General features: G+C 57.0%; 2 protein-coding genes across 9 annotated transcripts in view; both read left to right on the top strand.

Annotated features, from left to right (window-relative positions):
* RNF213 (ring finger protein 213) overlaps nucleotides 1-6,937 on the top strand; it is a 42,835-nt gene extending 35,898 nt beyond the window's left edge. The window contains exons 52-65 of the mRNA XM_082294038.1: nucleotides 133-227; nucleotides 556-715; nucleotides 1,031-1,211; nucleotides 1,954-2,048; nucleotides 2,339-2,590; nucleotides 2,848-2,980; nucleotides 3,591-3,674; nucleotides 3,975-4,155; nucleotides 4,270-4,471; nucleotides 4,557-4,634; nucleotides 4,925-5,122; nucleotides 5,405-5,494; nucleotides 5,595-5,773; nucleotides 6,313-6,937. Coding sequence (XP_082150164.1) covers nucleotides 133-227; nucleotides 556-715; nucleotides 1,031-1,211; nucleotides 1,954-2,048; nucleotides 2,339-2,590; nucleotides 2,848-2,980; nucleotides 3,591-3,674; nucleotides 3,975-4,155; nucleotides 4,270-4,471; nucleotides 4,557-4,634; nucleotides 4,925-5,122; nucleotides 5,405-5,494; nucleotides 5,595-5,773; nucleotides 6,313-6,466 — 2,082 coding nt within the window. The 3' untranslated portion in view covers nucleotides 6,467-6,937. The remainder of the gene's footprint in view (nucleotides 1-132; nucleotides 228-555; nucleotides 716-1,030; nucleotides 1,212-1,953; nucleotides 2,049-2,338; nucleotides 2,591-2,847; nucleotides 2,981-3,590; nucleotides 3,675-3,974; nucleotides 4,156-4,269; nucleotides 4,472-4,556; nucleotides 4,635-4,924; nucleotides 5,123-5,404; nucleotides 5,495-5,594; nucleotides 5,774-6,312) is intronic.
* A 27-nt stretch (nucleotides 6,938-6,964) lies between these two features.
* ENDOV (endonuclease V) lies at nucleotides 6,965-14,917 on the top strand. Of its 8 annotated transcripts, none has more exons than XM_082294032.1 (9): nucleotides 6,965-7,114; nucleotides 7,319-7,490; nucleotides 8,408-8,542; nucleotides 8,932-8,971; nucleotides 9,072-9,184; nucleotides 9,292-9,360; nucleotides 9,926-10,054; nucleotides 13,602-13,687; nucleotides 14,672-14,917. In XM_082294032.1, exons 1-9 carry the CDS (start codon nucleotides 7,077-7,079, stop codon nucleotides 14,697-14,699), a joined length of 810 nt encoding a protein of 269 aa, XP_082150158.1. In that variant the 5' UTR covers nucleotides 6,965-7,076; the 3' UTR covers nucleotides 14,700-14,917. The 8 variants fall into 8 exon arrangements, with proteins under 8 accessions (XP_082150158.1, XP_082150157.1, XP_082150163.1 ...); XM_082294031.1 differs by having other exon boundaries at nucleotides 14,669-14,917; XM_082294035.1 differs by having other exon boundaries at nucleotides 7,055-7,114; nucleotides 8,377-8,542; nucleotides 14,669-14,917.
* The last annotated feature ends 7,773 nt before the right edge of the window (nucleotides 14,918-22,690 follow it).

The raw sequence follows: 22,690 nt of genomic DNA, 5'->3' as shown, positions 1-22,690 counted from the left end.
AAACATCAGGCAGAGGCCCAGTTTGTAGCAGGGTTTGAATTAACCACTTACAGCTTGGGTTTTTGTTTCATTCCTTCTCTGCTGGAGAAGCTGTTGCTCTGCAATTCAGTGTTCTCCTTTTCCTTTTCCCAGTGTGGCCTTCCCATGGAAAAGAGCCGCTGTCCCGACTGCCGGGCCCCCATTGGAGGCACCGAGCACAAACCCCTGCAGGGCTTCCAGCCATCCAGGTATGCTTTGCTTCAATGCCTCTGCAGTGCTAAATGATGCAGGACTTGCCTGCAGTGCCTTCAAAGGCCAGAGGTACCAACCACTTCATGCTGCTCTCTGGAAGGTGTTAGGAAGGGATGTCCAAGTAATTGGGCAGCAAAACCACAGAAATTTGCTTTTCTGTGTACAAAACCAGCTGGAAGCTGCCACTCCCCTGTAGCACTTTGAATTGGCAGCTTTTACAGCATTCAAAGACATTATGGGTCAAAAAGACATTGCTGGGTATCAGAGGTGTCTTGTGTGGGTTTTGTCAAGGCAAAAAAATACCATGTATACACTTTCCTGCAGGAATCATGGAGACAGAACTCAAACTGGCCACATTCTGGGAGATGTTCAGCACAGAAGAGCCCCAGGAGTGTCTGACCGGGGCGTGTCCCCCGGGGTCTTTGTGCTGCTCCGTTTGCTCACGCACCTGTCAATGCTGCTGGGAGCCTCCAGGGCCCCTCAGGTATCTTCCAAAAATGCTTCCAAGTGGTCACACAAAATGTAGGGAAACTTTTGTATGCTGCTGGTCCTTTTCATTATATTGCCAAGTGACCAGGGCAGTCTGTCAAGATGCAAGACCCAAATTCCCTCCCTCCTTGCCCAGGAGGGATTTTGGTTAATTCCTGCACTTCCATGCAGGCACATCCACCCACCCCTGCCCTGATGGGCCCAGGTGGCAGGAATCCCACAGGTGGGGGTGCCTGGCAGGACTGAGCAGTGCCTGGTGCTTCCCTGGATGTTTTTGGCTGTGCTCAACTCTTGCCTTTGTTGTCTTTAGTCCCTGAGGATGATGATCAAGCCGGCAGTGGATGATGTGGTGAGCTTCCTGCAGCAGCACATCCAGGAGGACTTGGCACAGCTGACAAGGATTTTGGGGAAGAGTGTGGATGACACCATGAACATCCTCCACCTCGTGCTCTGCAGCCTCCTGCAGGCCCCCCAGCAGGAGCCAGGCCAGTGTAAGAAAAGCCACGTGGCCTGTCACACCTGGGGCTGTATTTGAAGGGCTGTGGCTGTGCAGGCACTTTGCTGATAAACCACTTCCAACAGCAGTAGCTGAGCTGAAGAGAAAAACAGAGAGTTTGAAGCTTGTTTCTTACTGTAGGGAGGGAAGAATTTTTGGCTCTTAGCTTCTTTCAGTTGAGTACATGGGGGTTGCAAGGTTTGGTGCAGTCAATAACTCTGAAAATGAATTATTGACAAAATAACGTTGTGACAGATGGGCAGAGCTTCCAGCTCCCGAGCAGGGCTGCTGCTCCCAGCACAGCAGCTCGTGCTGTGTGCAGTCTGTGTTCTGTGCTGCCTCTCCGTGACTGCCAGAAGTTCTTTGGGAGAAGAGGGATGGCAGAGTGGGGTTCATGGTGCGATCTGGAGTCACCGTGGCACAGAGGGATTTATGTGTGAATACCCCGTATTTTGAGTGTGGGACAGCACCAGTCAGTATTCCAAGCTTCAGTCTGTCATAGTCTGACCTTGGACAATCTGTTCAGTCTTTCTGGGATTATGAAGGAGCTGTATAAATGTCCCCATCATTCACATGAATGACTGGCTGAAGCTCCTGGAAACCTGGATCAATGTATGATGTTTGGGTGTCCCCTCCAGCTGGACCAAGATACTCAGTTAACTTCTAGGACCTGTCAATCTGTGCTTTCTTTTCACTGAAATATTGCAGATGTAAGAGGTGAAATATTCCTGTTGCAGGGCTGGTGCAGTTTGATGATGTTCTCTCCACCAAAGAGAAGAGAAACAAATGGGAAGAAATTGTTGCAAACACAATTATTGTTCCTGAACTGAAGGTGAGAAATCTGCTGTACAGAGTCAGTAGCTGAGCAGGTCAAAATCCACTGGAAATCTGACGTGCTGTACTGTCTGTGGTACACTTTTCACCTGGCTGTTCCTAAAGCCAACCCATCCTTGGCACAGCTGCAGGCTAAGGATCAGCTGCCTTTATCCTACGTGGGGAAATGGGAGTCTGAGACAGGAATTGTTCTGGGATGATTTTGTACAGCTGGAAAAGCAGAAATGGCTTCGCTCAATTTAAGGTATTTCAAAATATCTGATAATTTTTTTTTTTTTTTTACTGCAGGATTTGGATAAAAAGCTTCTGAAGTTAAACAGACAGATACAAGAGGATGAGAGAATCTCTTCCAACCCCATAGTGAAAATAGTGTATGGGGACCCAGCTGCATTCCTGTCCCAGCTGCCAGGGGACAGCCACATACACCACTCCAAGATGTGGAGCTGCCGCAAGAGGGTTTCAGTGGAGAACCTGGGCCAAGTTGTGCAGCAAAAGAATGCCAAGGACACCGTCCCTCTCCTCTGGAAGTTCCTGCAGAAGGTGGGGGTGGCACAGGGGTGAGAGCCTGGGATGCTCAAAGATCAGAGCACAGACTGGTTGGGGTGGGAAGGGACCTCTAGCCCTGGCTTGGGTCACCTGGAGCAATTGGTTTGGATTATCCAGTTTCTTTATTCTCAGTACTTGCTATGATCTTGACAATGAACATGAAAAATATTGTTGTCTTTTAAACATTTGAGAAGTAATTCCATAAAAGTCTTCCCAACAGCCTTACCCACAGGTTCCCTTTCCTCTTCCAGGAAACTGAGCTGAGGCTGGTGAAATTCCTACCAGAGATTCTGGCTCTGCAGAGAGACTTGGTGAGGCAATTCCAGAACACAGCAGAGATCAAACACTGCTCCATCAGGGAATTCCTCAGGGAACCCCACTCAGGTGAGGAGACTCTGCCAAAATTAATAAAACAGAAAATGCTGGATTGTATAGTTGAAAGTGAAGGTGAAAACTCACATTTTCTTTTTAACTCTCATCCAAATGAACTGGAGACCTGGATATGGTTGGAAAAGTTACCAGATGACTTGAAAGGGAATTAAGTACGGGAGATTTTCTGTGAGGGGTGGGAGCTCTGCGCAGTGCAGCAGTGGTTATGTTGGCATTTTAAGCTCAGCCCTAGAGCAGGGTATGCCTAAAGAGTGGAAAAAACATCCTCCCCTTCCTTTCATGAAGTTTGTGGCAACTCCTTCTATTGCATTTAAGTACAATTACTGATGTTTTTAAGTGCTTATGGAAAAGTACATAAAGGTCATGCAGAATCAGGCCAAGGACCAATCCATCTTTGTGGCCTGGGCCAGGAGCAGACAATGATGGAAAAATATTAACAAACTGAGCAAATAACTCCATTTGATAGCATCAGAAAGGTGTCTGGTGTCTGTTTAGTCTCTTGAGCAGTTGCCTGGAGTTCAGCAGTGTGCTTTGAAGATCCCTGTATTGCAGAGTTTCACCAGGAAAAGGTGCTTCATCGATTTATCTTTCTGTTGTTTCTCAGGTGTGATGAGGGACCTGTTAGAGAGAAGAGTGAACGTGTTTCTGTCTGTCTGGAACAAGCTGAGAAGCTCCCTGGACACCAATGGTGAGCAGCTTCTTTCCCAGCCCTGCTCCTCTGCTGCTCCTCTTTCTCAGTTCAGGTTCCTCCCATCAGTGATGCTGAGGCATATCCTCAAAACTGAGCTTGGCCTTTGAATTTTAAGAATCTAGGTACAAGGGGAAGAACTTGTTTCCCTCTTGTAGTATTCTCACCTGAACTTGTTCCCCTTTGTGCTTGTCCCTAAGGCCAAGAGCACAGCTTTTCTCAGGCTCCCTACCTTCTCCTGCCCTGGCTCAGCCTGGGCTGGCTCTGGGCCTCCTCAAACACTCCTTGTCTGTATTTCAGGGGAAATTAAGCTGCCTAAAGGGTACTGTGATTCTGAGCTGAGCCTGGACAGCAGGCTGGAGGTGCTGCTGCCGCGGCGGCAGGGGCTGGGCCTGTGCTCCACGGCCCTGGCCAGTTACCTCATCGGGCTGCACAACGACTTCGTGCACTCCGTCAACAGGCACACCAAGCAGGATGACAGGTGTGCTGCTCTTCCAGTCTTTGGGCTCTGCTGCATTTCCTGCTCCCTCACCATCAGCTTTCCCTGCTCCCCAGAGGCCTCTCCCTCTGAACAGAGGCCCTTTGCTCCCTGCAGGTACTTGATCAGCCCCTCGGAAGTGGCCGACCTGCACCTGATCAGTTACGAGGTTGAGAAAGACCTGATCCCTCTGATCCTGTCCAACTGTCAGTACAGCATGGAGAAGGGAGGGGAGACGTTGCAGGACTTTGATCTGGAGAGGATCCAGCAGCAAGTGGTCAGCAAGTTCCTGCAGGGGAAGCCACTCATCATGCTGACGGTAGGACAGGCAGGGGCTGTGCAGCCTGGAGGGCACTGGGAGCAGTTTTCCAGAGCTTCACATCCATGGTTTTCTCTCCTGACAGGGAATCCCCACCCTGGTGTACAGACATGACCGGAACTATGAGCAGCTGTTCAGTGATGTCAGGATTAAGCTGGAGCAGGTGGGTTTCTGTGCTGCAGGAAGCAGGGCAAGCATGAAATCCCTGACTTTCCAAGGGTTTCGTGTCCCTTGCCTTGTCCATCCAAAGGCTTGCCTGCTGATTTCTCAGCGTGCCTTGGGTATGTGCAATCTGGCCTTGTGTTGTCAGTCAGGATTTACAAAGAAAAGGGAGATAGATCAGCATTTCAGTTTCCTAAATCTGGGGCTCTGTTGTCTTCCATGACTTGAGCAATTTGAACAGAAAAAGGAATGGCTCTAAAATAATTTTAACTGCAACCTCATGGTTTTCAGAGTGCTCTGCCCAGTTCTGTGATGAACATCATCAGTGGGGAGCTGCAGTCCTACAGTGATGTGTGTGATGCTCTGTCCCTCACTGAGATCACCCTGGGCTTCCTGGCCATGGCTGGTGAGAACGCTGAGATGCTGCTGACTGACTACATTGAACAGGTCCTGCAGATGGGGGATCAGACGAACCCTCACGTGCTGCAGGTAAGTCCAGAGGGCAAAGCTCCGATTCTTACAGGATAAAATCTGCCCTGGTTTATGCTAAATCCAGCCAGTGTGACCTTACTCAAGCCCAGTATGTGTGACAGAGCCCTCTCACTTCCCCACTCCCTGTAGTGATATCAAAAAGTGGATTATTGAAGGCAGATGGGCTGCACCCAGGCTGAGGGGCTGGAGGAGCTCTGTGTTGAGCTCTCTCTGGGCAGGGCAGGCTGGGGATGGGCTCCAAGGGCATCCCTCACAGCCACGGATGTGCTTCTCTTCCAGGCCCTCAGGCGGTGCCAGCTCAGGCACAGCGTGGCCCTGTGGCAGCTCCTGGGTGCCCACAAATCTGAGCAGCTGCTGCGGCTCGGCAGGGTATGAACCCCAGCCCCTCTGTGTGACCTGCTCTGCTCTGCTCTGCCTGCAGCTGCTCAAATGAGTGTTTGGGTTTTTTCTCCCCTCGCTGCATTTTTAGGATCCTTTTGCAGACGTCAGTCCAGACTACAAAGAAGAGCTCACCCCAGAGCTTGCCAAGCTCCTGCACACCTTCCTGGTCCACTCAAGGCTGGAAATCTTCCTGCAAGAGCTCCATGAAATGATCATCCTGAAGCTGAGACGTGTCCAAGCTGTGGAGGAATTGAGACCCAAGTGGAGGTAGGAGTTACACACCCAAACCCCTCAGAGTTGTTGTTAACTGAAGCTTCTCTGCCTCTGAGCATGCACATGATGGGAACAGTTCCCTTGGCACATGCCTGTCCTGGGGGTCATGGCCCAACCAGCAGCATTGGGAATATCCACACCCTTCTCTGGCAGGTGTCACTTCCATCTCACACAGGCTCTTTTGGGGACACTGCTGGAACACACCAGGAGCTGCTGTCCATGGGCACAAACACAAACACTTCTGCAGGCACTTGAATACAATAATAATAGAAGCACAAACTGATTAAGGTTGGAAAAAACCTCCATGATCATCAAGCCCAGCCAGGCACAGCTCAGCCCCAGAGCTCAGCTCTGCCCTGCAGCCTCCCCTTGCTGGGCTCTGTGCATCCAACTGGCTGTTTAACCCTTTTCACTGCACATGCACCTGCTAAATGGTGTATATTGAGTATTTTGGGTGGTGCAATGCACTGATACTGTGGCACTGGTGGTTTGCTGTACCCCAGCTATTAATGCTATTCTGCTCTGTCTTCCAGCCTGAAGGAATCACTCTCGCCTTACCTTTATGCCAAAGAGTCTGAATTAGCTATGGAGCTGGAAGACACATTCCCAGATGAGATTCTTCTCTCTCATGCCACTGCGACCTGGAAAGCAGCTGCTCTCTTCAAGCGGGAGCACAGGGAAAGTTAGGACAGGACACTGCCAGTGAACGTCGCTGCCACAGCACCCACCTCGGGCCTTCTGCAACTTTGGGCATTCGTTTGGGGATTGTTGGTTGTTCTTTGGGTTTGGGGTTGTTGTTCACATGATGTGAAGAGGAGAGGTGGCCATGGAGGAGGAGGGTGAAAGAGACGCAGCAGCTCCGTGTGAATCCTGGATCATCACAGCCCCAGAGCCACTGGAGGAATATGAAGGACTTTTTTTACAAACCATGGTGCCCTCGTGCTGGGACAGGGATTTATGTTTCTCAGTCTGCCTTTCTCCTGGCGCCGCGTTGTCAGCACTGGGATGCAGAACCGGCTCCTGCCCAGCACCACGCTGCGGCGGGGCCAGGAAGGAAAAACGGGAGCCCTGACAGCTGGGGCTCCTTCCCTGCCCCTCCGCCCGGCCCCCCCGCCTGTCCCGGGCCCGGCCCCGCTCTCCCCCTCCCCAATAAACGGGTTCAGTTCCGCTGCGCGGCCGCTCCCGGCTCCTTCCCCCGCCCGCTGCCGGGACCCGGCGCGCCCGGCCCGGAACGGCCGCGCTCGGCCGCGCGTTCCGGGGGACGGCGGCGCTGCGGGACGGGCGGGCCCGCTCCGCCATGGCCGCGTCCCCCGGGCGGCGCCGCCGCTGGGAACGGTAACGGGGCGGAGGGGAGGGACCGGGCCGCTCGGGGCTCCCCCGGCACCGCGTCCGCACAAGCCACGGAAGAGCCCCGTGCTTGGGGTCTGGGGGCTCCCCGGGAGCGAGCGGGGCGCGGTTCGTGCCGGGCGGAACGGGGGCGCGGGGATGCGGCTCCCGGGAGGGGACCCCGCTCTCACCGCGGCGCCGGGGGTCTCGCAGGGAGCAGGCCCGGCTGAAGGCCAGCGTGGTGGAGGAGGACACCGAGGAGTGGCAGAAAGATGCCCGTTTTACCGGGCTGGAGCGAGTGGGAGGTGTGGATTTATCCTACATCAAGGGCGACGACAGCCGTGCCTGCGCCTCCCTGGTCGTGCTCAGCTTCCCGGCTCTCGAGGTACCGCGGGGAGCGCCCCGTGCCGGGGCTGTGTCCGGCCGTGCCGTAACCACGGGCTCTGAGGCAGCGCTAGATGGGAGATTGGAAAGGAATTCCTGCCTGTGGGGGGGGGGAGGCCCTGGAACAGGGTGCCCAGAGCAGCTGCGGCTGCCCCATCCCTGAAGTCCAAGGCCAGGCTGGACGGGGCTTGGAGCCACCTGGGCGAGTGGAAGGTGTCCCTGCCCGCGGCAGGGCTGGCATTGGCTGCGCTACACGGTCACTCCCGACCAAACCATTCCGTGATTCTGTGTGTGTTCAGCAACCTTCCATTTGTGTGTTCCCAAGAAAGATAAACAGAAAAAAAAAATCTATGTAAGGATTTAGGCAGAAGTTTAGGAAGGTGTGATACAAACAGCTCCCAATTGCGGGAGTTTTGTAGGATGGCTGGGAACTCCCAGGGTTCAGAGGCAGCTGTGCAGGGGAGCTGGTGCCCGTGGGCAGAGGGAGGTGTTCGTAGTGCTCTAGTGCAGAGTCTCGTGTGTGAGTTCTTGGCTGATAATATGGGATGTGACATAGGAAAGCTTCTCCAAACCCGTCATGGATCTCACAGTCATTTTACTTGAACTAATAAAGATTTTTGGTCTCTTTGCCAGCTTTCAAAATGATATAAAAATTATTTTTAACTGTAAAGGCTCTAATGAGCAGAGAAATAAAGTTCGATGCTGTCTGCTGGGATTTTAATGAACTGAATCTCAAGTCCTGCTGTGCTCTGCAGGGCAAGGCAGGAATCATTTTTTTGTGCTGCCTCACGGGGTTTTCTTTGTCCGGTTCCTGGGTTTAAAAGGGGTGAGCAGAGGGGGCGTGAACCAGAGGAGGAGCCTCTGGAACATCCAGGGATCTCGGGCAGCGTCCCGAGGTCTTGTCTGTGCCTGCCCCAGGTGCTGTACCAGGATTGCCGCATGGTGGCCGTCAGTGCCCCGTACGTGGCCGGGTTCTTGGCCTTCCGAGAGGTCCCTTTCCTGGTGGAAGCTGTCCAGAGACTGCAGCAGGAGGAGCCCCAGCTCCAGCCTCAGGTGTGGTGTCCTTTCCTTGTGCCGAGTTGGGGTGTCCTGGGTGCAGAATCCTGGGAAGGGTGTTGTCCCTCCGGAGCCTGAGCTGGTGGGGTGGGAGGGGCAGGGGCAGAGCTGTGTTGGAGCATCCATTCCCTGTCCTCAGGGAGCAGGGATGTGGAGCTGAGAGCAGCCAGGCCTCCCACGGCAGTGGGAGCCCCGTGGTGTGTGCAGGGCGCTGCCAGCCCCACGCTGCTGCTGCTTTAGGGTCAGGCACAGGCAGGAAGAGCCTTACAAGGGAGAGGTGAACAACCAAGAGAGATTTCTCCTTCCACCCAGAGCCAGCATCCCTGGATGTTCCTTGGAGTGCTCTCCGTGTCCAGGAAATAACATTTCCGCTTTGGCTTTTTCAGGTGCTTCTGGTAGATGGGAATGGCCTGCTCCATCCCAGAGGTAGGCTGTTCCTGGAGAGCCCTGCTCTCCTGGTCCCTGTGCTGCTCCTTGGGATTCCTGGTCCTGGTGTCCTGCAGTTACAGTGGCTGGTTGTTGGCAGGGTTTGGCACAGCCTGTCACCTGGGAGTCCTGACGGACCTGCCGTGCGTTGGAGTGGCCAAGAACCTCCTGCAGGTGGATGGCTTGGTCAGGGACGAGCTGCACAGGGAGCAGGTTAGGCCAGGCTGGGATTTAGCTCTGGTTTTTAATATCCCAAGGGAGTTTGGACACCACATACAATTATGTGCTAATGATCTGACCTCGTGTGTGTTTGTCCCTAGGTCCGCTCCCTGCAGAGGTCAGGAGAGACATTCCCACTGACAGGCACTTCGGGGAAAGTCCTGGGCATGGTAAGCTGTCACTTGGCCACTGGTCACTCTGCACAGCGGGGCTGGCTCAGTGATCCTGTCCGGGAGGGCAGCTGTGGACAGGTGACCAGTGACACTGCTGGCCCCTTCCTGAGAGCTCAGGTGGTTGTAGGGAGTTGGCAGCTCAGGTGTCAGGAACGTTCACATCCGTGGCTGTGGCACCTGAGGTGCTCCAGCACCCTGGATTGTGAGCCACAGTCTGGGAGAGGTGCCAGTTCCCTGGCAGCTTCCCAGGATCAGTCTGGGAGCGTCTGATTCAGAGCAGGAACAGGCAGCTGTAAGACACTTCCTGTGTGTGCTGTCAGCCTGTGCTGGCACATCTCCCTGCATCCCAGAGCAGCCTGAGGCGTTTGGGGAAAGGCCACAAGGGACAAACAGTCCCTGGAGGAGACACTGGGATGGAGAAGATGTTCAGGAAGGCTGGGAGCTGCAAACGCAGAGCCACCACCCCACCTGAGGGGTCTGGCTGGCTCCTAATTCCCCTGCCCCTCTGAGTATGTTCAAGTGAGCCTCTTCAGTGCCTGATCCCTCCTTTCTGACTGCCCAGGTGCTGCGGAGCTGCAACAACAGCTCCAAGCCCCTCTACGTCTCCGTGGGCCACCGGGTGAGCCTGGACACGGCCGTGCGCCTCGTCAGGGCCTGCTGCCGCTTCCGCATCCCGGAGCCCATCCGGCAGGTACGGCCGGGCAGCCGGGGGAGGGCAGGCGGGGGCAGGGGCAGCCGAGCCCTGGCGTGTTCCAGAGCCTCAGTTTGCCCCTCCTGTGCTGCTGACAGCCTCCTGCTGGGCTGTTCCCCCAGCCCACGGGGGTGTTCACTGGTCCTTCCAGGCCCGTTCTCCTGACGCAGTGCCCGGCAGCATTCCCAGCCCTGCCTGCAGACCCAGCCTGACTGATTTCCTGCTGCAGGCAGCTCCTGTGATGGTGGTGTTAATCCCCAGGAGCTGGGAATGCGGTTTTCCCGGGCACTTGGAGCCCAGCACAGCCCGCAGTGCTGCTCCTCTGGGCCTTTCCCGCTGCCGCACTCCGCACGGAGCCGCCAGCCAGCAGGTGACAGCACTGCATCACCGTCACCGAGCTGCAGCTGCCGCCGAGGCTCAGCCTTGGCTCATTACAAATCGTAGCAGAACTTGGGGAAAGGCTCAGGAGAAGCTCAAAGCTTTTGGGACTTCTGGCCTGGCAAGTGCTTCCCTTCTCCCCGAGGTCACTCTACTGTTGGTGGCTCCACAGCCCAGAGCCAGAAGTGACGCCAGGGCCTGCCCAGGTGTCCCTGTCCCTAACACTGCCCTGGGAGAGCCCATTGGCATCGCTGCTGTGGTGGGGTCGGGGTGTGCCCACCTGAGCAGTGCCTGGGGCAGTGCTGGGTGACCCTGCTGGGTGCTGCTGCAGAGCTGCAGTGTTCTCTGGAACTGAGACTCTACTTAAAAACCACCCCAAAATCTCAGTCCTTGGAGCAAAACGAGCCTTGGGGTGTCCATAGCAGAGCTGGAGTTTCCAGTCTCAGCCCCAGCACCTGCCAGACCGGAGGAGGCTGGTGGAGCTCCTTATGTAACCTGCTCCAGCCAGGGACAGATGCCTCTGCAGAGCTCCGAGCCAGCTCTGCAGCTCGGCGTGTTCAAAGGGAAGGGAAAAGCATTCCCTTTGGAATCTAAAAGGTGTCTCGGAGATTTTCGTCACCCTCATTTCGCTTCCAGACATCTCCAGGATTTGCTCATGTTCGGAGACTCTTCCAGTTCTCTGTGACCTTTTCCTTAGAGTGATGGAATGAATTATTATCACTTTGCTTACAGAGAGATGAAAAATCCAACAGGGGAGTGTGTTTACTCTGGAGGGGTGGCAGGAGATGAGGACACTCAAACCTTTCCATGGGACTCGTCCCTGCCACACTTCCTCTGCGTGGTGACTGCCACAGCTCTTGGCACAGGCGGAGCTGAAAGCCTCAGCTCTTGGGCACCTAGAGCTGGAGTCAGGAAGCAGGAGGCTGTGGGGAATGCTGCCATGGGCGGCTAACTTGGCCTTTTTGCTGTGGTATGTCTCCAGAAATTGCAGACCTGACAGGTGCAGTGCTTATGGATTTCCCAGTGTCAGGAGAGACCTGTGGATCATCAGGTCCTGGTCTGGAAGTTCTGGCAGCCCTGGAAATAAAATGGTCTGTGAGAGCTCAGCTGCCCACAGCTCCTGAGGCTGTGGCTGAGGTTTGTGTAGGGCAGCATGTGCAGTGCAGCTGCTGTGAGAGCTCAGACCTCCTGCTTTAGGGGCTGTGGTGCCTCCTGGGAATGCAGCGCTATCCGGGCAGGGAGCGGGAGCGGTCTGTTTGTGCTCAGCCCACAGTGTGGTTGTGCTGCCAAGGAACTGGCTGAGGTGCAGGTGAGAGAAGTGATCTCTCGGAGGAAGCAGAGGGATGAACTTCCCATGTCACCTGCAATCAGTATTTACATCCCACTCAGTCCTCGTTCCACGTGCCAGTCCCAGCCAGGAGAGCTGTGCTCCCTTGTGAGGTCCTGCACAGGGCTGGTCCTTCTGAGCTCCCAGGCAGGAATTGGGGGGAGCTGCCATCCCAGAACAGCCAGCACAGCACTCCCCCGAGTGGCCCTGGAGCAGTCCCAGGCCCTGCTGAGAGCACTGCCCTTGCCTCCTCCTGACAGAGCTCAGACCCCTCCCGGTGCTCATTCCCAGGGTGCTGGTGCACAGCAGGGAAGCAGAAGCTGGTGCCACTCTGCAGCTGGCAGGGATTGCACCCTGGGAGCCTGCTCTGCTCTCGCTGGTCGGGTTCCTGGTGGCTGCTCCCCAGCCTCCTCCTCGCTTGGTGCTTCCTTCAGCCGCCCCTGGCCCCGTGCCCAGCGGGATTGGGCCGGCTCCAGGAGGGGCTGCTGGGACAGCCTGAGGTTGCTCCAGCCCACCAGGAAGGACAAGCCTGCAGGTCCCTTTCTGTGAAACACTGAACACTTGCCCTCAGGAGAATGAGACAAGGCATCAGCCTCTCCTCTGGGACTGGACAGCAGTCACGGGTGTCCTGAGACTCCAGCTCCCTCTGGGTGCACCCCCTCCACGCCTGCTGTGCACAGGGACCACCACAGCCCCTCAGATAACAGGCAAAGCACCAATTCCACAGCCAGCACTCATCCCCTCTGAAAATAACCCAAATCTGTGAGGATTATTGCAGGACAGTGATCCATTTTATTGATAAGCCCATGGTTAATCACCACCTTAAGCTGACTCCAGTGCTGTGTTAGGAGTGAGCCCTGCCTGGGAACTGCCACCTCATCAAGCATTAGCTGATGTTCTCAGAAGAATGTGGTTGGGCTTTTTCTTCCCTAGAAAAATAGTTGGTAGCTGTGCCTCCTGCTCCTTGGTCTCCCCGTGGGGACTATTGAGCAGCCTCCTTCCCTGGTTATAAAATCCATCACGTAATCGCTTATCCTGAAGAGTGATCAAAGTTATTTGTCAGTTCGGTTATGAAACTGTCCAATTACAGAGAGAAGGGAAAAAAATCTCCCAAACAAACCACCCCTTATGTAACTCTCTCCTTCTCAGCTGGCAGGAGGCTCTGCAGTTGTGGAGCAGGTTCCAGCAGCAGGCACAGCCTCTGCTGGGGGCTCGGGCTGAGGGGCCTGGGGGCTGCCGGGGCTGCAGGAGAGGCTCCTCGGGAGCAGCGTGGGGGAAGAGCAGCAAATGCTTCAAGGACAGTCCCCGGGGATGTGTTAACCCAATTTCCAAGCATCACCAGACACTGTGAAGCTTTTCCAGCTGGGAAGGTCACATCCTGCTTTGTAAGTGGGGAGAGACACTCTGCCTTTGAGGTGGGCACAGCAGCTGCTCGGAAATGTCACAGCAGTGTGTTTGGGAAAGAAGTTTCTAAAAGAGAAAAAACTTTGAAGGACTGTAAAAATCAACTGCCAGTCCTCAAAGTTGTCTAAGAGCCCGGGATGTGCTTGTGATGGCATCAAGGGTCTGCTGCTGAGTCGTGCAGCACTGGAGGGCTGAGCAAACACCTCAGGGTGGGGGCAGGAACACGCAGTGAATGCCCAGCGACGCTGTCTAACAGTTCCTGGGATGTGGTTGGTGCTCTCCTGGCCCCAGGCTGTCCTGCCTTGCTGTAACACTGGGCCATGCAGTGTTCTGGTGGGATGTGCTGACAGCAGGGTGGATGGGACACACTGGGATAGCAGAGCAGGCACCAGCCAGGCTGCTCAGCCATTTCTCACTCATTTTCTTCCTCGGTTCCAGGCTGACATTAGGTCCAGGGAGTACCTTCGGAAGCAGCCCTGTGCTCCGCTGGAGGGGCTGGAGGCTCTCCCTGCCGGCCCAGAGAGGTGGGTGTGTGGGCAAAAGGGGCTCTGCTCGTGGAATGAGCTGCAGTAATGGCATTAAAGGTACAGGCAGGGTAACAAGGTGAGCTGGGTGAGGAGATCAGGACATGTGCTGCCTCCAAGGTGATTTCTGCTCCGTGTGGCCACGTTGCCTCACACGTTGCTCCCAACAGCGCCGTGTCCTGAGCTGGGGAAGGGCAGAGGGGATTTGGTCTTTTTTCAGCACTGGTCATAAGAAAGCCCTAACGCCCACAGGTATGACCTGAGGGTGAACAGAAATACCTGCAGGGAGCTGGTTTTGGCCCCCAGGTCTTGGGGAGGGTCAGAGTCCCCCCACTCTTACATAAGGTGGGCCAGGGGGTGTCAGGTCGGGGTAAATCCATGGCAGGTCCCCTGAGGTGCAGGAGCTCCTCGTGCTGTGGCTCTGCTGCCTCTCCAGTGGGGTTCACAGCAGTGTTGGGCTCCCTCAGCCCCAGGACCAGGCTGGGCAGACAGCAGGGAGCCCTGTCCCAGGAGCTGCTCGGGGTGAGCCCGGTGTGTCAGGGCTCTGAGGGACCAGAGCTGGGGATGGTGGCAGTGGGGGAGTGGGGGATTATTAGTGCTGGCTGAGGCAGCTCTGTGGGTGGATTCCTTAGGACACGTGGATGGTGCTGGATCCTGCTCAGCTCCTTTGTTCTTTGAGTTGTGCACCCCGGGGCAGGACAAGGGGCTCTCTCAGCTGCTGTGGTGGCACTTCTCAGCATGGCCAGGCCGTGGGGCAGCTCTGTGAGTGCCAGGCCAGGTGTCCCCAGTGTTTGCTGGAGCTCACTCTGGCTGGTTTGGAGGGGAGTGCACCAGAACCCCACACTCACTCCAGTTGTGACCTTGTCTCTCACACCCTCTGTACCTGAGCTCCTCGGCCACCAAGTGCCAGTTGTTTGTACCTGTTGGTTTCTACTTTTTTTTAAAAAAACCTACTTTCTACTTTCTCTTTTTTGTTCCCAGCAGCAAAAAGGAGGCTGAATTGGAGGATTAGTCTGGTGCCAGAAGAAACTGCAGAGCTCCTCTTTGCTGGGTCCTCTCCTGCACCGAGGCTGAGTCCTGCTGGATGCAGGAGCCCAGTGCCACCCTGAGGGACAGCTGTGCCAGGCTGTGTCCCTCAGGACAGCACCAGCCACTGCTCAGGGAGAATCCTTGCAGTGAATTTCTCAGGGTTTGTTTTCAAGTATTGTTAAAATCTTTTGTATAAGCAAAGGTTCACGTGTGAGTTTGCAACACCTCCCTGGAGCCCGTGGGCAGCTGCAGGGGACGATTCACAAAGGGGTGTTGAGGCATTTCCCCCCCAGAGCCGGCCTGTGTCTCCTGCCACACCTCTGTGGCACAGACACCTCCCTTCCTGCTGTTTCTGGAGCAGCTTCCCCGTCCCTGCAGCCTGGGCTCTCCCGTTCCCTCCCACGGCTCTGGGGAGCAGCAGCCCCGTTCCAGCTCCGGGGGGAACAGCCCTGCTGCCCCACTCTTCCTGAAGGAAGGATCATCTCAGGGGAAAGGATCCCAGGAGGATGGGGAGGTCATTCCTGGCACACAGAGCACTGCGGGTGCCCAGATCCCAGGCTGGAGTTTTGACACAGCCCCAGCAGAGCCCAGAGCCAAGAGCTGCTGTGCCCAAATCATCCTCGACCCTCGGCCAGCCTGCAGGGCCAAAGCTTCTCCCAAGGTGTGGGGTCCTGGCTGAGGCTGGCAAGTGGTTCCTGACTGTTCCTGAAGAGCAGCAGGAGCGGAACGTGCTCTGGGAGATCTTGGTGTGGCTGTGTGGGATCCCAGCCTGAAGAGGAGGAAGGATGCTTTCCTGGGTTGGGGAGGGGTGCTCGGGTCAGGCTTCTGTGGGCTGTTTTAACCTCAGTTTTGCATAAATTTGTTGTACAACTTCAGTTCTTTTCTCTGTCTTAGAGCTGCTCTGGGTGGGGGGACAAAACCCAGCCCGTTGTGCCTTTGCTGTGTCGGGGTCTGGGCTGTCCCTCTGGAAACCCGGGTGGGAAAAGGGGGGAAGCCATCGACCCAGCTCCCCTGGGGCCCGTGGGCAGCTCTGGAGCTGGTCCTGGGAGTGTCCTGTCCCGAGGGAGCAGGGTGGGGACAGAGCCACAGCACCGCTGCCAGCAGGGATCAGTTCATTCCTCATTCCAACCCCACACAAATCAGCGACTTCTCTGAGCATGGGGGCAGCCTCCTAAAGCCTGTCACAAATTCAGGCACAAGTGCCAGAGTGGGCGGGGAACAGCTCCTTCCTGGACCTCATGGGCAGAACACCGGGGAAATCCATCTGGGTTTTCTGCTTGCTCTGGCCTGTGCTGGGCCCTGGCTCGTCCCAGATTCTGGGTGACACCGCTCCCACTGCAGGTTCACCCCAGCTGTGCTGAGTGAAGCCCCTTATCTGACTCAGCTGTGCTGGAGGAGGCTCTGTGGGGAGGAGCTCCTCCAGGATGGCCCTGGCAGAAGAGGGGAGCCCTCAGCACGTGGGACTATGGCTCTTGCTGCTCTGGGTTTAACCTCATGTTTAATCTAACGTCTGTGCTTTGAATCCCTGAGCTGTTGGTGATTTTTTTTTTTTGTGCTTCTAGTTGGCATTTGACAATGAGAGATTTGGGGTGGGCTGGTCAGGGGAGGCTCTGCAGCCAAAGCTGTGATTTGGGTGGAAGCTCAAGGAACTGAGCCCAGCTCCTCGACAGGAGCGTGAGGGACCCAGGGCTGGGGACACTGCTGTCCTAGGCTGGCCTGAGCCCCCCCAGCTGCCTCTGCCCGGGGGGGTGAGGAAAAATCAGGTAAAAAAAAAACCCCAACATAAAAAGTCCAAGCACGTGGCTCTGCATCACTACCCCGACTTCCCTCGGCGTGAGGCTCTGAACTCCTCTGTTCTAGGTTCAGGTAAACTCAGATGACTCTGGATTGAGTCACCTGGGGAGGGTTTGGGAGGAGGATGGTGCTGCAGTGTCCTGGCAGCCCCCTGTGCAGCCCTGCTGGAGCCAGGGGCTCTGTGCTCCTCGGCTTGGGGTTTGCCTGGGCTGCGGGATGCTCAAAGGAAGGGACTAATCTCTGTGTTTGGTGTCTGCTTGTAGCTCTTTGGACACAATAAGGGATTAACTTGGTCTTTATCTAATTGGTTTATAACCCTGGGAAGGGAAAATCTCTTTGTAATGCTTGAAACCTCTTAACAGAAACTCAGAGAGTGGAGCTTGAGTGTCCTTCGAAATAAACTCATACGTGGCTTGTCTTTCTAAACTCTGTTTGCTGGAAATTGCCTTTTCTGGGTGTTAAATTGTTGGGAATCAGAGGAAACTGCTTACTGCTGACTGGTTGTACATCTTCCTGTTATCACCAGCAGGGTTTTCTCTTTACTGTTTCCATCTGTGACTGGTTGGGAGTCTCTGGAGGTGTCTCAGGCCTTGGTCACCCCCCCAGTGCTGCTGGGGAATGAGCAGTGGTGCTGGAGCAGGGATGTGGCTGCCCAGTGATGGCTCCTGGGTGACAAACTGGCACAGAATTGGTTTGGGGTTGGGTTTCCTGACTCCCAGGTGCTGAATGGTTCTGCTGCACATTCTCTGCATCTGCTCCCTCTGTTTTATTTGGACACCTGGAGATCAGGAAGGAGGATCCCTGCACCTGCCTTGTTCATCTGGGGTTCCAGGTGAAGGGAGAGGAGATGCTTTAGGATGCAAGTCTGTGTTTGTTCTGCGAGTTTTGAGGAATTCTGGATGAGCAGCTCCCTCACAGGTGTCTGAAGCCGGGTGGGATGAGTTCCCGCCTCCGTGTCTGGAGCTTGTGGCAGTGTAGGTGCTGCCTGTGCAGTCTGAGCTCCAGTGACTCAGGGTTTGTATTTCGGGACACTCCTGCCAAGGACGGGGGAAGTGTTTGATTGGGATTTCCCCCCTCCCTGACCCCAACTCTCATTCCTCTTCCCTTTGGCTCGGTTGGGTGGGTTTAGGAGGGGCTGTTTCCCTCCTGATTCCCCAAACCAGGTCCAGCTGCAGGTCTGAGCCATGGTCTGGGTGCTCCCAGTGGGTGTGGAGCTGGGCCCAGGCAGCTGAGCCCCTCTCCTTTCCCACATTCCCAGAGCATTTGGTGTTTGTGGGGCTGGCTGGGGCAGCTGTGTCCCTTGGCTCTCAGAGCATTCCCCAGCTCTGGTTCTAAATGGGCATTTTTAGTGTTGGTCCCCCCTGTGGCAGCTGAGGCCTCTTGGCTGTGGTGGCTCCCGGGCAGAGCCCGGGTGTGCAGAGGGAGCTGGGGAACCATGGCTCCCTTGCAGGGTTTCTTTGTTCTTTTTTATTTGTCCTTTTGTCCTTTTTTAAAATTATTTTTCCCTTCCTTTTGTCCTATAAATAGTTCTCCACCCCAACTACTCCTCCGTTGTTGGTGTTGGTTGATCCTCCCTGATCCTCTCGCCAGAGCCCCACCACCCCCCCAGCTTTATTTTAAGGCCCCATTAATTAAAAGCAAATGAGTGGAATTTCTCTTGACAAGCAAATTAATAGCAAATGAGATGATCATGAGCTGTGTCATGAGGGTGATGGAGCAGCTTGTGCAGGGCTCAGCCCAAAGCGAGGTGGTAGATCCGTGGGGCAACAAATCTCTCCTGCTGGGGGCTGGGGCTGTGTCCCCCGGAGGGGAAGGTGGAGGGGGGGCAGAGGGTGCAGGAGCTCTTGGGCAGGTCAGTAAAGACCCACGTTTTATGGCACCTTCTCCTCTGTACCCAGGGCCAGGGGGGAGCGGGACAGAGGCACACAAGGAGCTGCTCTGGAGCTCTGTGGGGTCCCACATGAGCTGGTTCCTTCCATGGGGACACGCTGGGAGTGCCTTGTTCCCATCCTGGCAGCCCGATCAGCTTTAAAAACACCAATCGAGGCTGTGAAACCAACCCGTGATGAATTCCTGGGTTAGTTCCCACCTCGGGGGCTCGATGCAGGATGTTTCCTTAGGAACACGCTTATTCCTGCTTTTCTTGGACTGGCTGCCTGGCACGTTGTGCCTCTGCTTGCAAAGCCCAGCTGGTCACTGCCCGCCGCTGCTGCCCAGGAGCTGCAGCATGGATGCGGGGATTTGTTTGTGGTGTTGTGCTCACGGAGCGCTCGGAGAGCCCCGAGCCGGGTGGGGGAGGCTCTGCCGGCAGCTCCCGGCTGGTGTTTTGGCTGGAGCCGTTCGTCTGGTGAGGGAACAGCTCCTGGCTGCGCCGGGGAGGAGGAGGAGGTGATCAGCCAGGCCAGGGATGGAGGGAGAGGGAGGGGGGGAGAGGTGGCGCCAGGAGCCGGCTGTGCCCCTGAGCCATCACTGGAGGGAGAAATGTCCGGTGTTGTCCCGAGGAGCAGCACTGCCTGCTGATAAAATACCCAGCGGTTCTTGGGAGAGTGTTTAGGGTCTGTGATAAATCTGGCGGCTTTGTAACTTGCTGGAGGGATGGTGGGCAGCACCGCGATTAAAGTGCTCTGATTAACACACAAACCTTGTTTGTAATGAGTGGGATTGGGAGGGTGTGGAAATCCAGCTGGCATGTAATGAGGTTACTCCAACAAATTACTCGGATATCAATTACTCCGCTAGGTAAATGTCACCTGCCTCCTCTTTGTTTGCAGTAAACTGGGATCCAATTAATTTGATGTGGTTCTTGCTCCTGCCTGCACTGCTGCGGCCCCGAGGCAGAGCAGGGCAGCCGCCGGGCTCTGCCCCGCCCGTGGGGCACCATCGGGGCCAGGGACATCCCAGTCCCTTGGGGACAACATCCCGGCGTCTCCTGGCACTCCCTCTGAGCCTGAGGACGAAGCCCCCCGGGTCAGGCAGCTCTGTGTGGTCCCCGCGGCCGCCCGGAGCCTCCTCACGCCTGCGGCTGCAGGTGGATAAGTTCCATTTTGCTGGGAATAGGCTCCTTTTCCCCGCCGCGCCGCCGCCGTTCCCCATCCTCCTGCCCGGGATCCGCCAATCTGCGCTGGGCCCGCGCGGCTGCAGCGCCGGCAGCGAGGGAAGGGAGCGGGAGCTGCTCCCGAAATTGCAGATGGAAAGGGGAGCAGAGCCGCAGCAGGAGCGTGTCTGGGACGGTGCCGCTGTTGCAGCCTTTTGAAGGGCCCTGGGTGTCGGGAGTGCGAGGCGGGCGGGGCTGGGAAAGGGTCGAGCTGCGGGGCTGGGGGCTGTGGGGTCCCGGCCATGCCGGGGGATGGGGCAGCGCGGGAGCACCGGGATCCACCGGGGCCGGGGCTCCTCTCCCAGCCCTGGATGCTTCCACAGAGCTCATGAATATTCATGACACCAACATATGGGGGCCTGGGGAGGTAGCAGAAGGGAGCCGAAAGCGCTGCCAATTGTGGAGCACAACCCATCCCAAATCCAACGCCGGTGCATGAAACCTCCCGGGCCTGGGCATGGGGAGGCTTTGCGGGGGCTGGAGAGGAAAGGCTGGTGTGAGCTGGGAGTGGGCACCGTCACTGTGGGCACCTGGGGCCCTGCTCCGCTTTCCAGAAGGAATAAATCAGCACCGCTGCGTCCCTGAGGGGTTTTCCCACCCCATCGGGTGTTGGGGGGAGGCTCCAGGTGTGTGGGGGGGTGTTCGGGGGTGCTGTCATTCCCCAGCTTCCACGAGCACTGACTCAGCGGCACGAGGGAGCCCTGCCTCCCTGCTCACCCCTCCCTGGCAGGAGGGGATTTAGAGGCTGATCCAGACCTTTCCATCCCTCCTTCCCTCGCTGCCAGCCGGGCCGGGGGTGGCCGCTGGTGTGGGGCTGCCCTGTGGCATCTCCCACTTGCACCAGAGCCTCGGCAGGATGAGCAATGCTCAAATCTGCTGCAGGCTATCGCTGACCTAATTTCCAGCAGCGCTGTGGAGTTTGGCATCTGTTGCTGACAGGGAGGGAAGTGGGGGCGTGGGGACCCCCCAAATGCGCTGCCCCGGTACCTCCAGTCCTGGGCAGCGCAGGGGACCCCGGGGGGGACTGGGAGTGCTGGGGCAGCACAGGGCGGGCTCTGACCCCGCTGTAGCACCCGCTCCTCCCCGTGTGCCCCGTCCTGTGCCCACTCTGCTCCACAAATGCTAATTAATCAGCATAATTAGCTTGATGCTGCATCTATTTTTAATCAGCTTTGGAAGACAGAGTCTTCCTCTGCTCCGTGCTCACCCACAGGCTCCCCCAGGGCGGAGCGGGGCTTACTCGGGGATCCTCCGGTGGAAGAGGAGTTGTTATTCCCCTCTGCGCCCCCGGGATGTGGTTAGGATCCCTCATGGGATCCCCAGCCAGAGGAGGATCCGCCCAGAACTCCTTGGCGGAGTCTGCGATCCGAGCCCCTCCATAATCCATCGGGATGAAAAGGGAGGACGGAGGAAGCAGCTGTCAAGGTGACGTTCGACAGCAGCTGGGAAAGTCGCAGGAGGAGGAGCCCGGGAAAAGGCTGTGAAAAGATTCTGAGAAGAACCAAAAACGGGGGGGCAGCCCCGTGTTCCCAGCAGCTCCCAGCCCCCCGTGGGGGCGGGATGGGGTCTCCCTGCTGCTGGGAGCTGCCTGGAGTCAGCCCTGGCTGGGGGAGCAGCACCTTGGAGAGGCTGCGGGGTGTGAAAAGCAACGTTTGCTCTGGAATTGCTGGTTCCGTGTGGCCCTGGCCAGGTCTGGTTGGGTTCCCCGGGGGGAGGAAGGGCTCGAGGAAGCCCCGTCCCGGCTGTGCTGGCCGGGATGCCCGGGCGGTGCCTCGGGGTGTAGGAACCGATGCTCTGCCAGCAAAGGCTCCCGAGTGGCATTTGAGGGACACTGTCACAGCCAGTGACTCACGCCTGTGACCGGAACGGTCTGCCGGCCTTGACTCGCTGCCCGGGTTGGCGTCCAGCTGCCTGCAGTGCCCCGGCCGGTCCCTGTGCTCCCCCGTGCCCTCTCGCAGGGATCCATCTGATCCTTCCCCTCCCCGAGCCGGGATGTTCCCCCAGCCCTGCCCGGCTGCAGTGTTTGGCCGCCCATCTCTCCTCCTCCTCCCGTGCCAGCGTCAGCGTGGCTTCTTGGAGCCGCTTGGTGTCCCGGGGGAGCTTCGGGTGGTCTTTGGCAGCCGGGACCCTCCCCGTGGTGCCCAGCGCCGGCTGAGCCCCTCGGCCCCTGCTCGGGGAGTTCAGGTTGGAGCTGCTGCCTGAGCCCCCAGGAGCGTCATCCTTCAGGATGCTGCTGCCCCACCCTGTCTGGGGTCCGTGCTGGGGAGGGGGGGATGTACAGCCCCCCCATCAGCTCCGCTCTGGAGCGAACACAGAGGGATTTCTGCCGCCACGTGCCCGACGTTGCTGTGGTTTCCCTGGCACAGCCCTGCCCGGGCGGGGAGCTGAGCGCCCCTCACTGCTCAGGGGGCTCTTCCCACCGCTCCCCGTCTCATGCATATTTAATCCGGGTCTCCTGGAGCCATGTGCTCGCTGCCGCCGGCGCGGGCCGGGCGCACGGCATGACACATTCACTGCTAATTAACCCAACAACAGCATTTATTAAGTGCCTCGCACGCCTCGGGCGCTGCGTGGTGATGATGCTCTGGGACGGTGCTGGTCCCAGTGCCGCAGGCAGCTCCGCTCGCAGGCGGCCCCAGGCGCTCCCGTGCAGGCAGGGATGTGGGAAAGGCCTTTTCAGGACACGCTGTCTCCGTTTTTCGGGGGTGTTTCGCTGTAAAACACAGCGGATTTAATTTTTCATTTCCCCATCACCTCCTCTCAGCCCTCGGAGCCCTCGGAGGAGCTGTCCCGAGCGGGGGGCGCAGAGGAGGCACCAGGATGCAAAGTGCCCGGAGCGGCGTTTCCCTCCCATGTGAGTCTCCGGAGGAGCCGGATCAGCGCTGTAAATCCCAGCTGTGTCCTGCCCTTAAGGACTCTCCCTCGCCCCCGTCGGTATTTTTGAGCCATCTCCCGAGTCCTGGGGCCTGTCCTCACGCAGCCTAAGATCTCCATCTGCTCTGCTGCGCTAAAAGCTCCTGGATTTAGTGCGCCGGGGCGGGAACGCGCTCCCTGATCCCAGCGCTCGCGGGGCTGGCTGTCACCGC

Source organism: Coloeus monedula (genome assembly GCF_965178545.1).
Source record: "Coloeus monedula genome assembly, chromosome: 19".
Taxonomy (NCBI): domain Eukaryota; kingdom Metazoa; phylum Chordata; class Aves; order Passeriformes; family Corvidae; genus Coloeus; species Coloeus monedula.
This window is presented reverse-complemented; position numbering and strand designations above follow the sequence as displayed.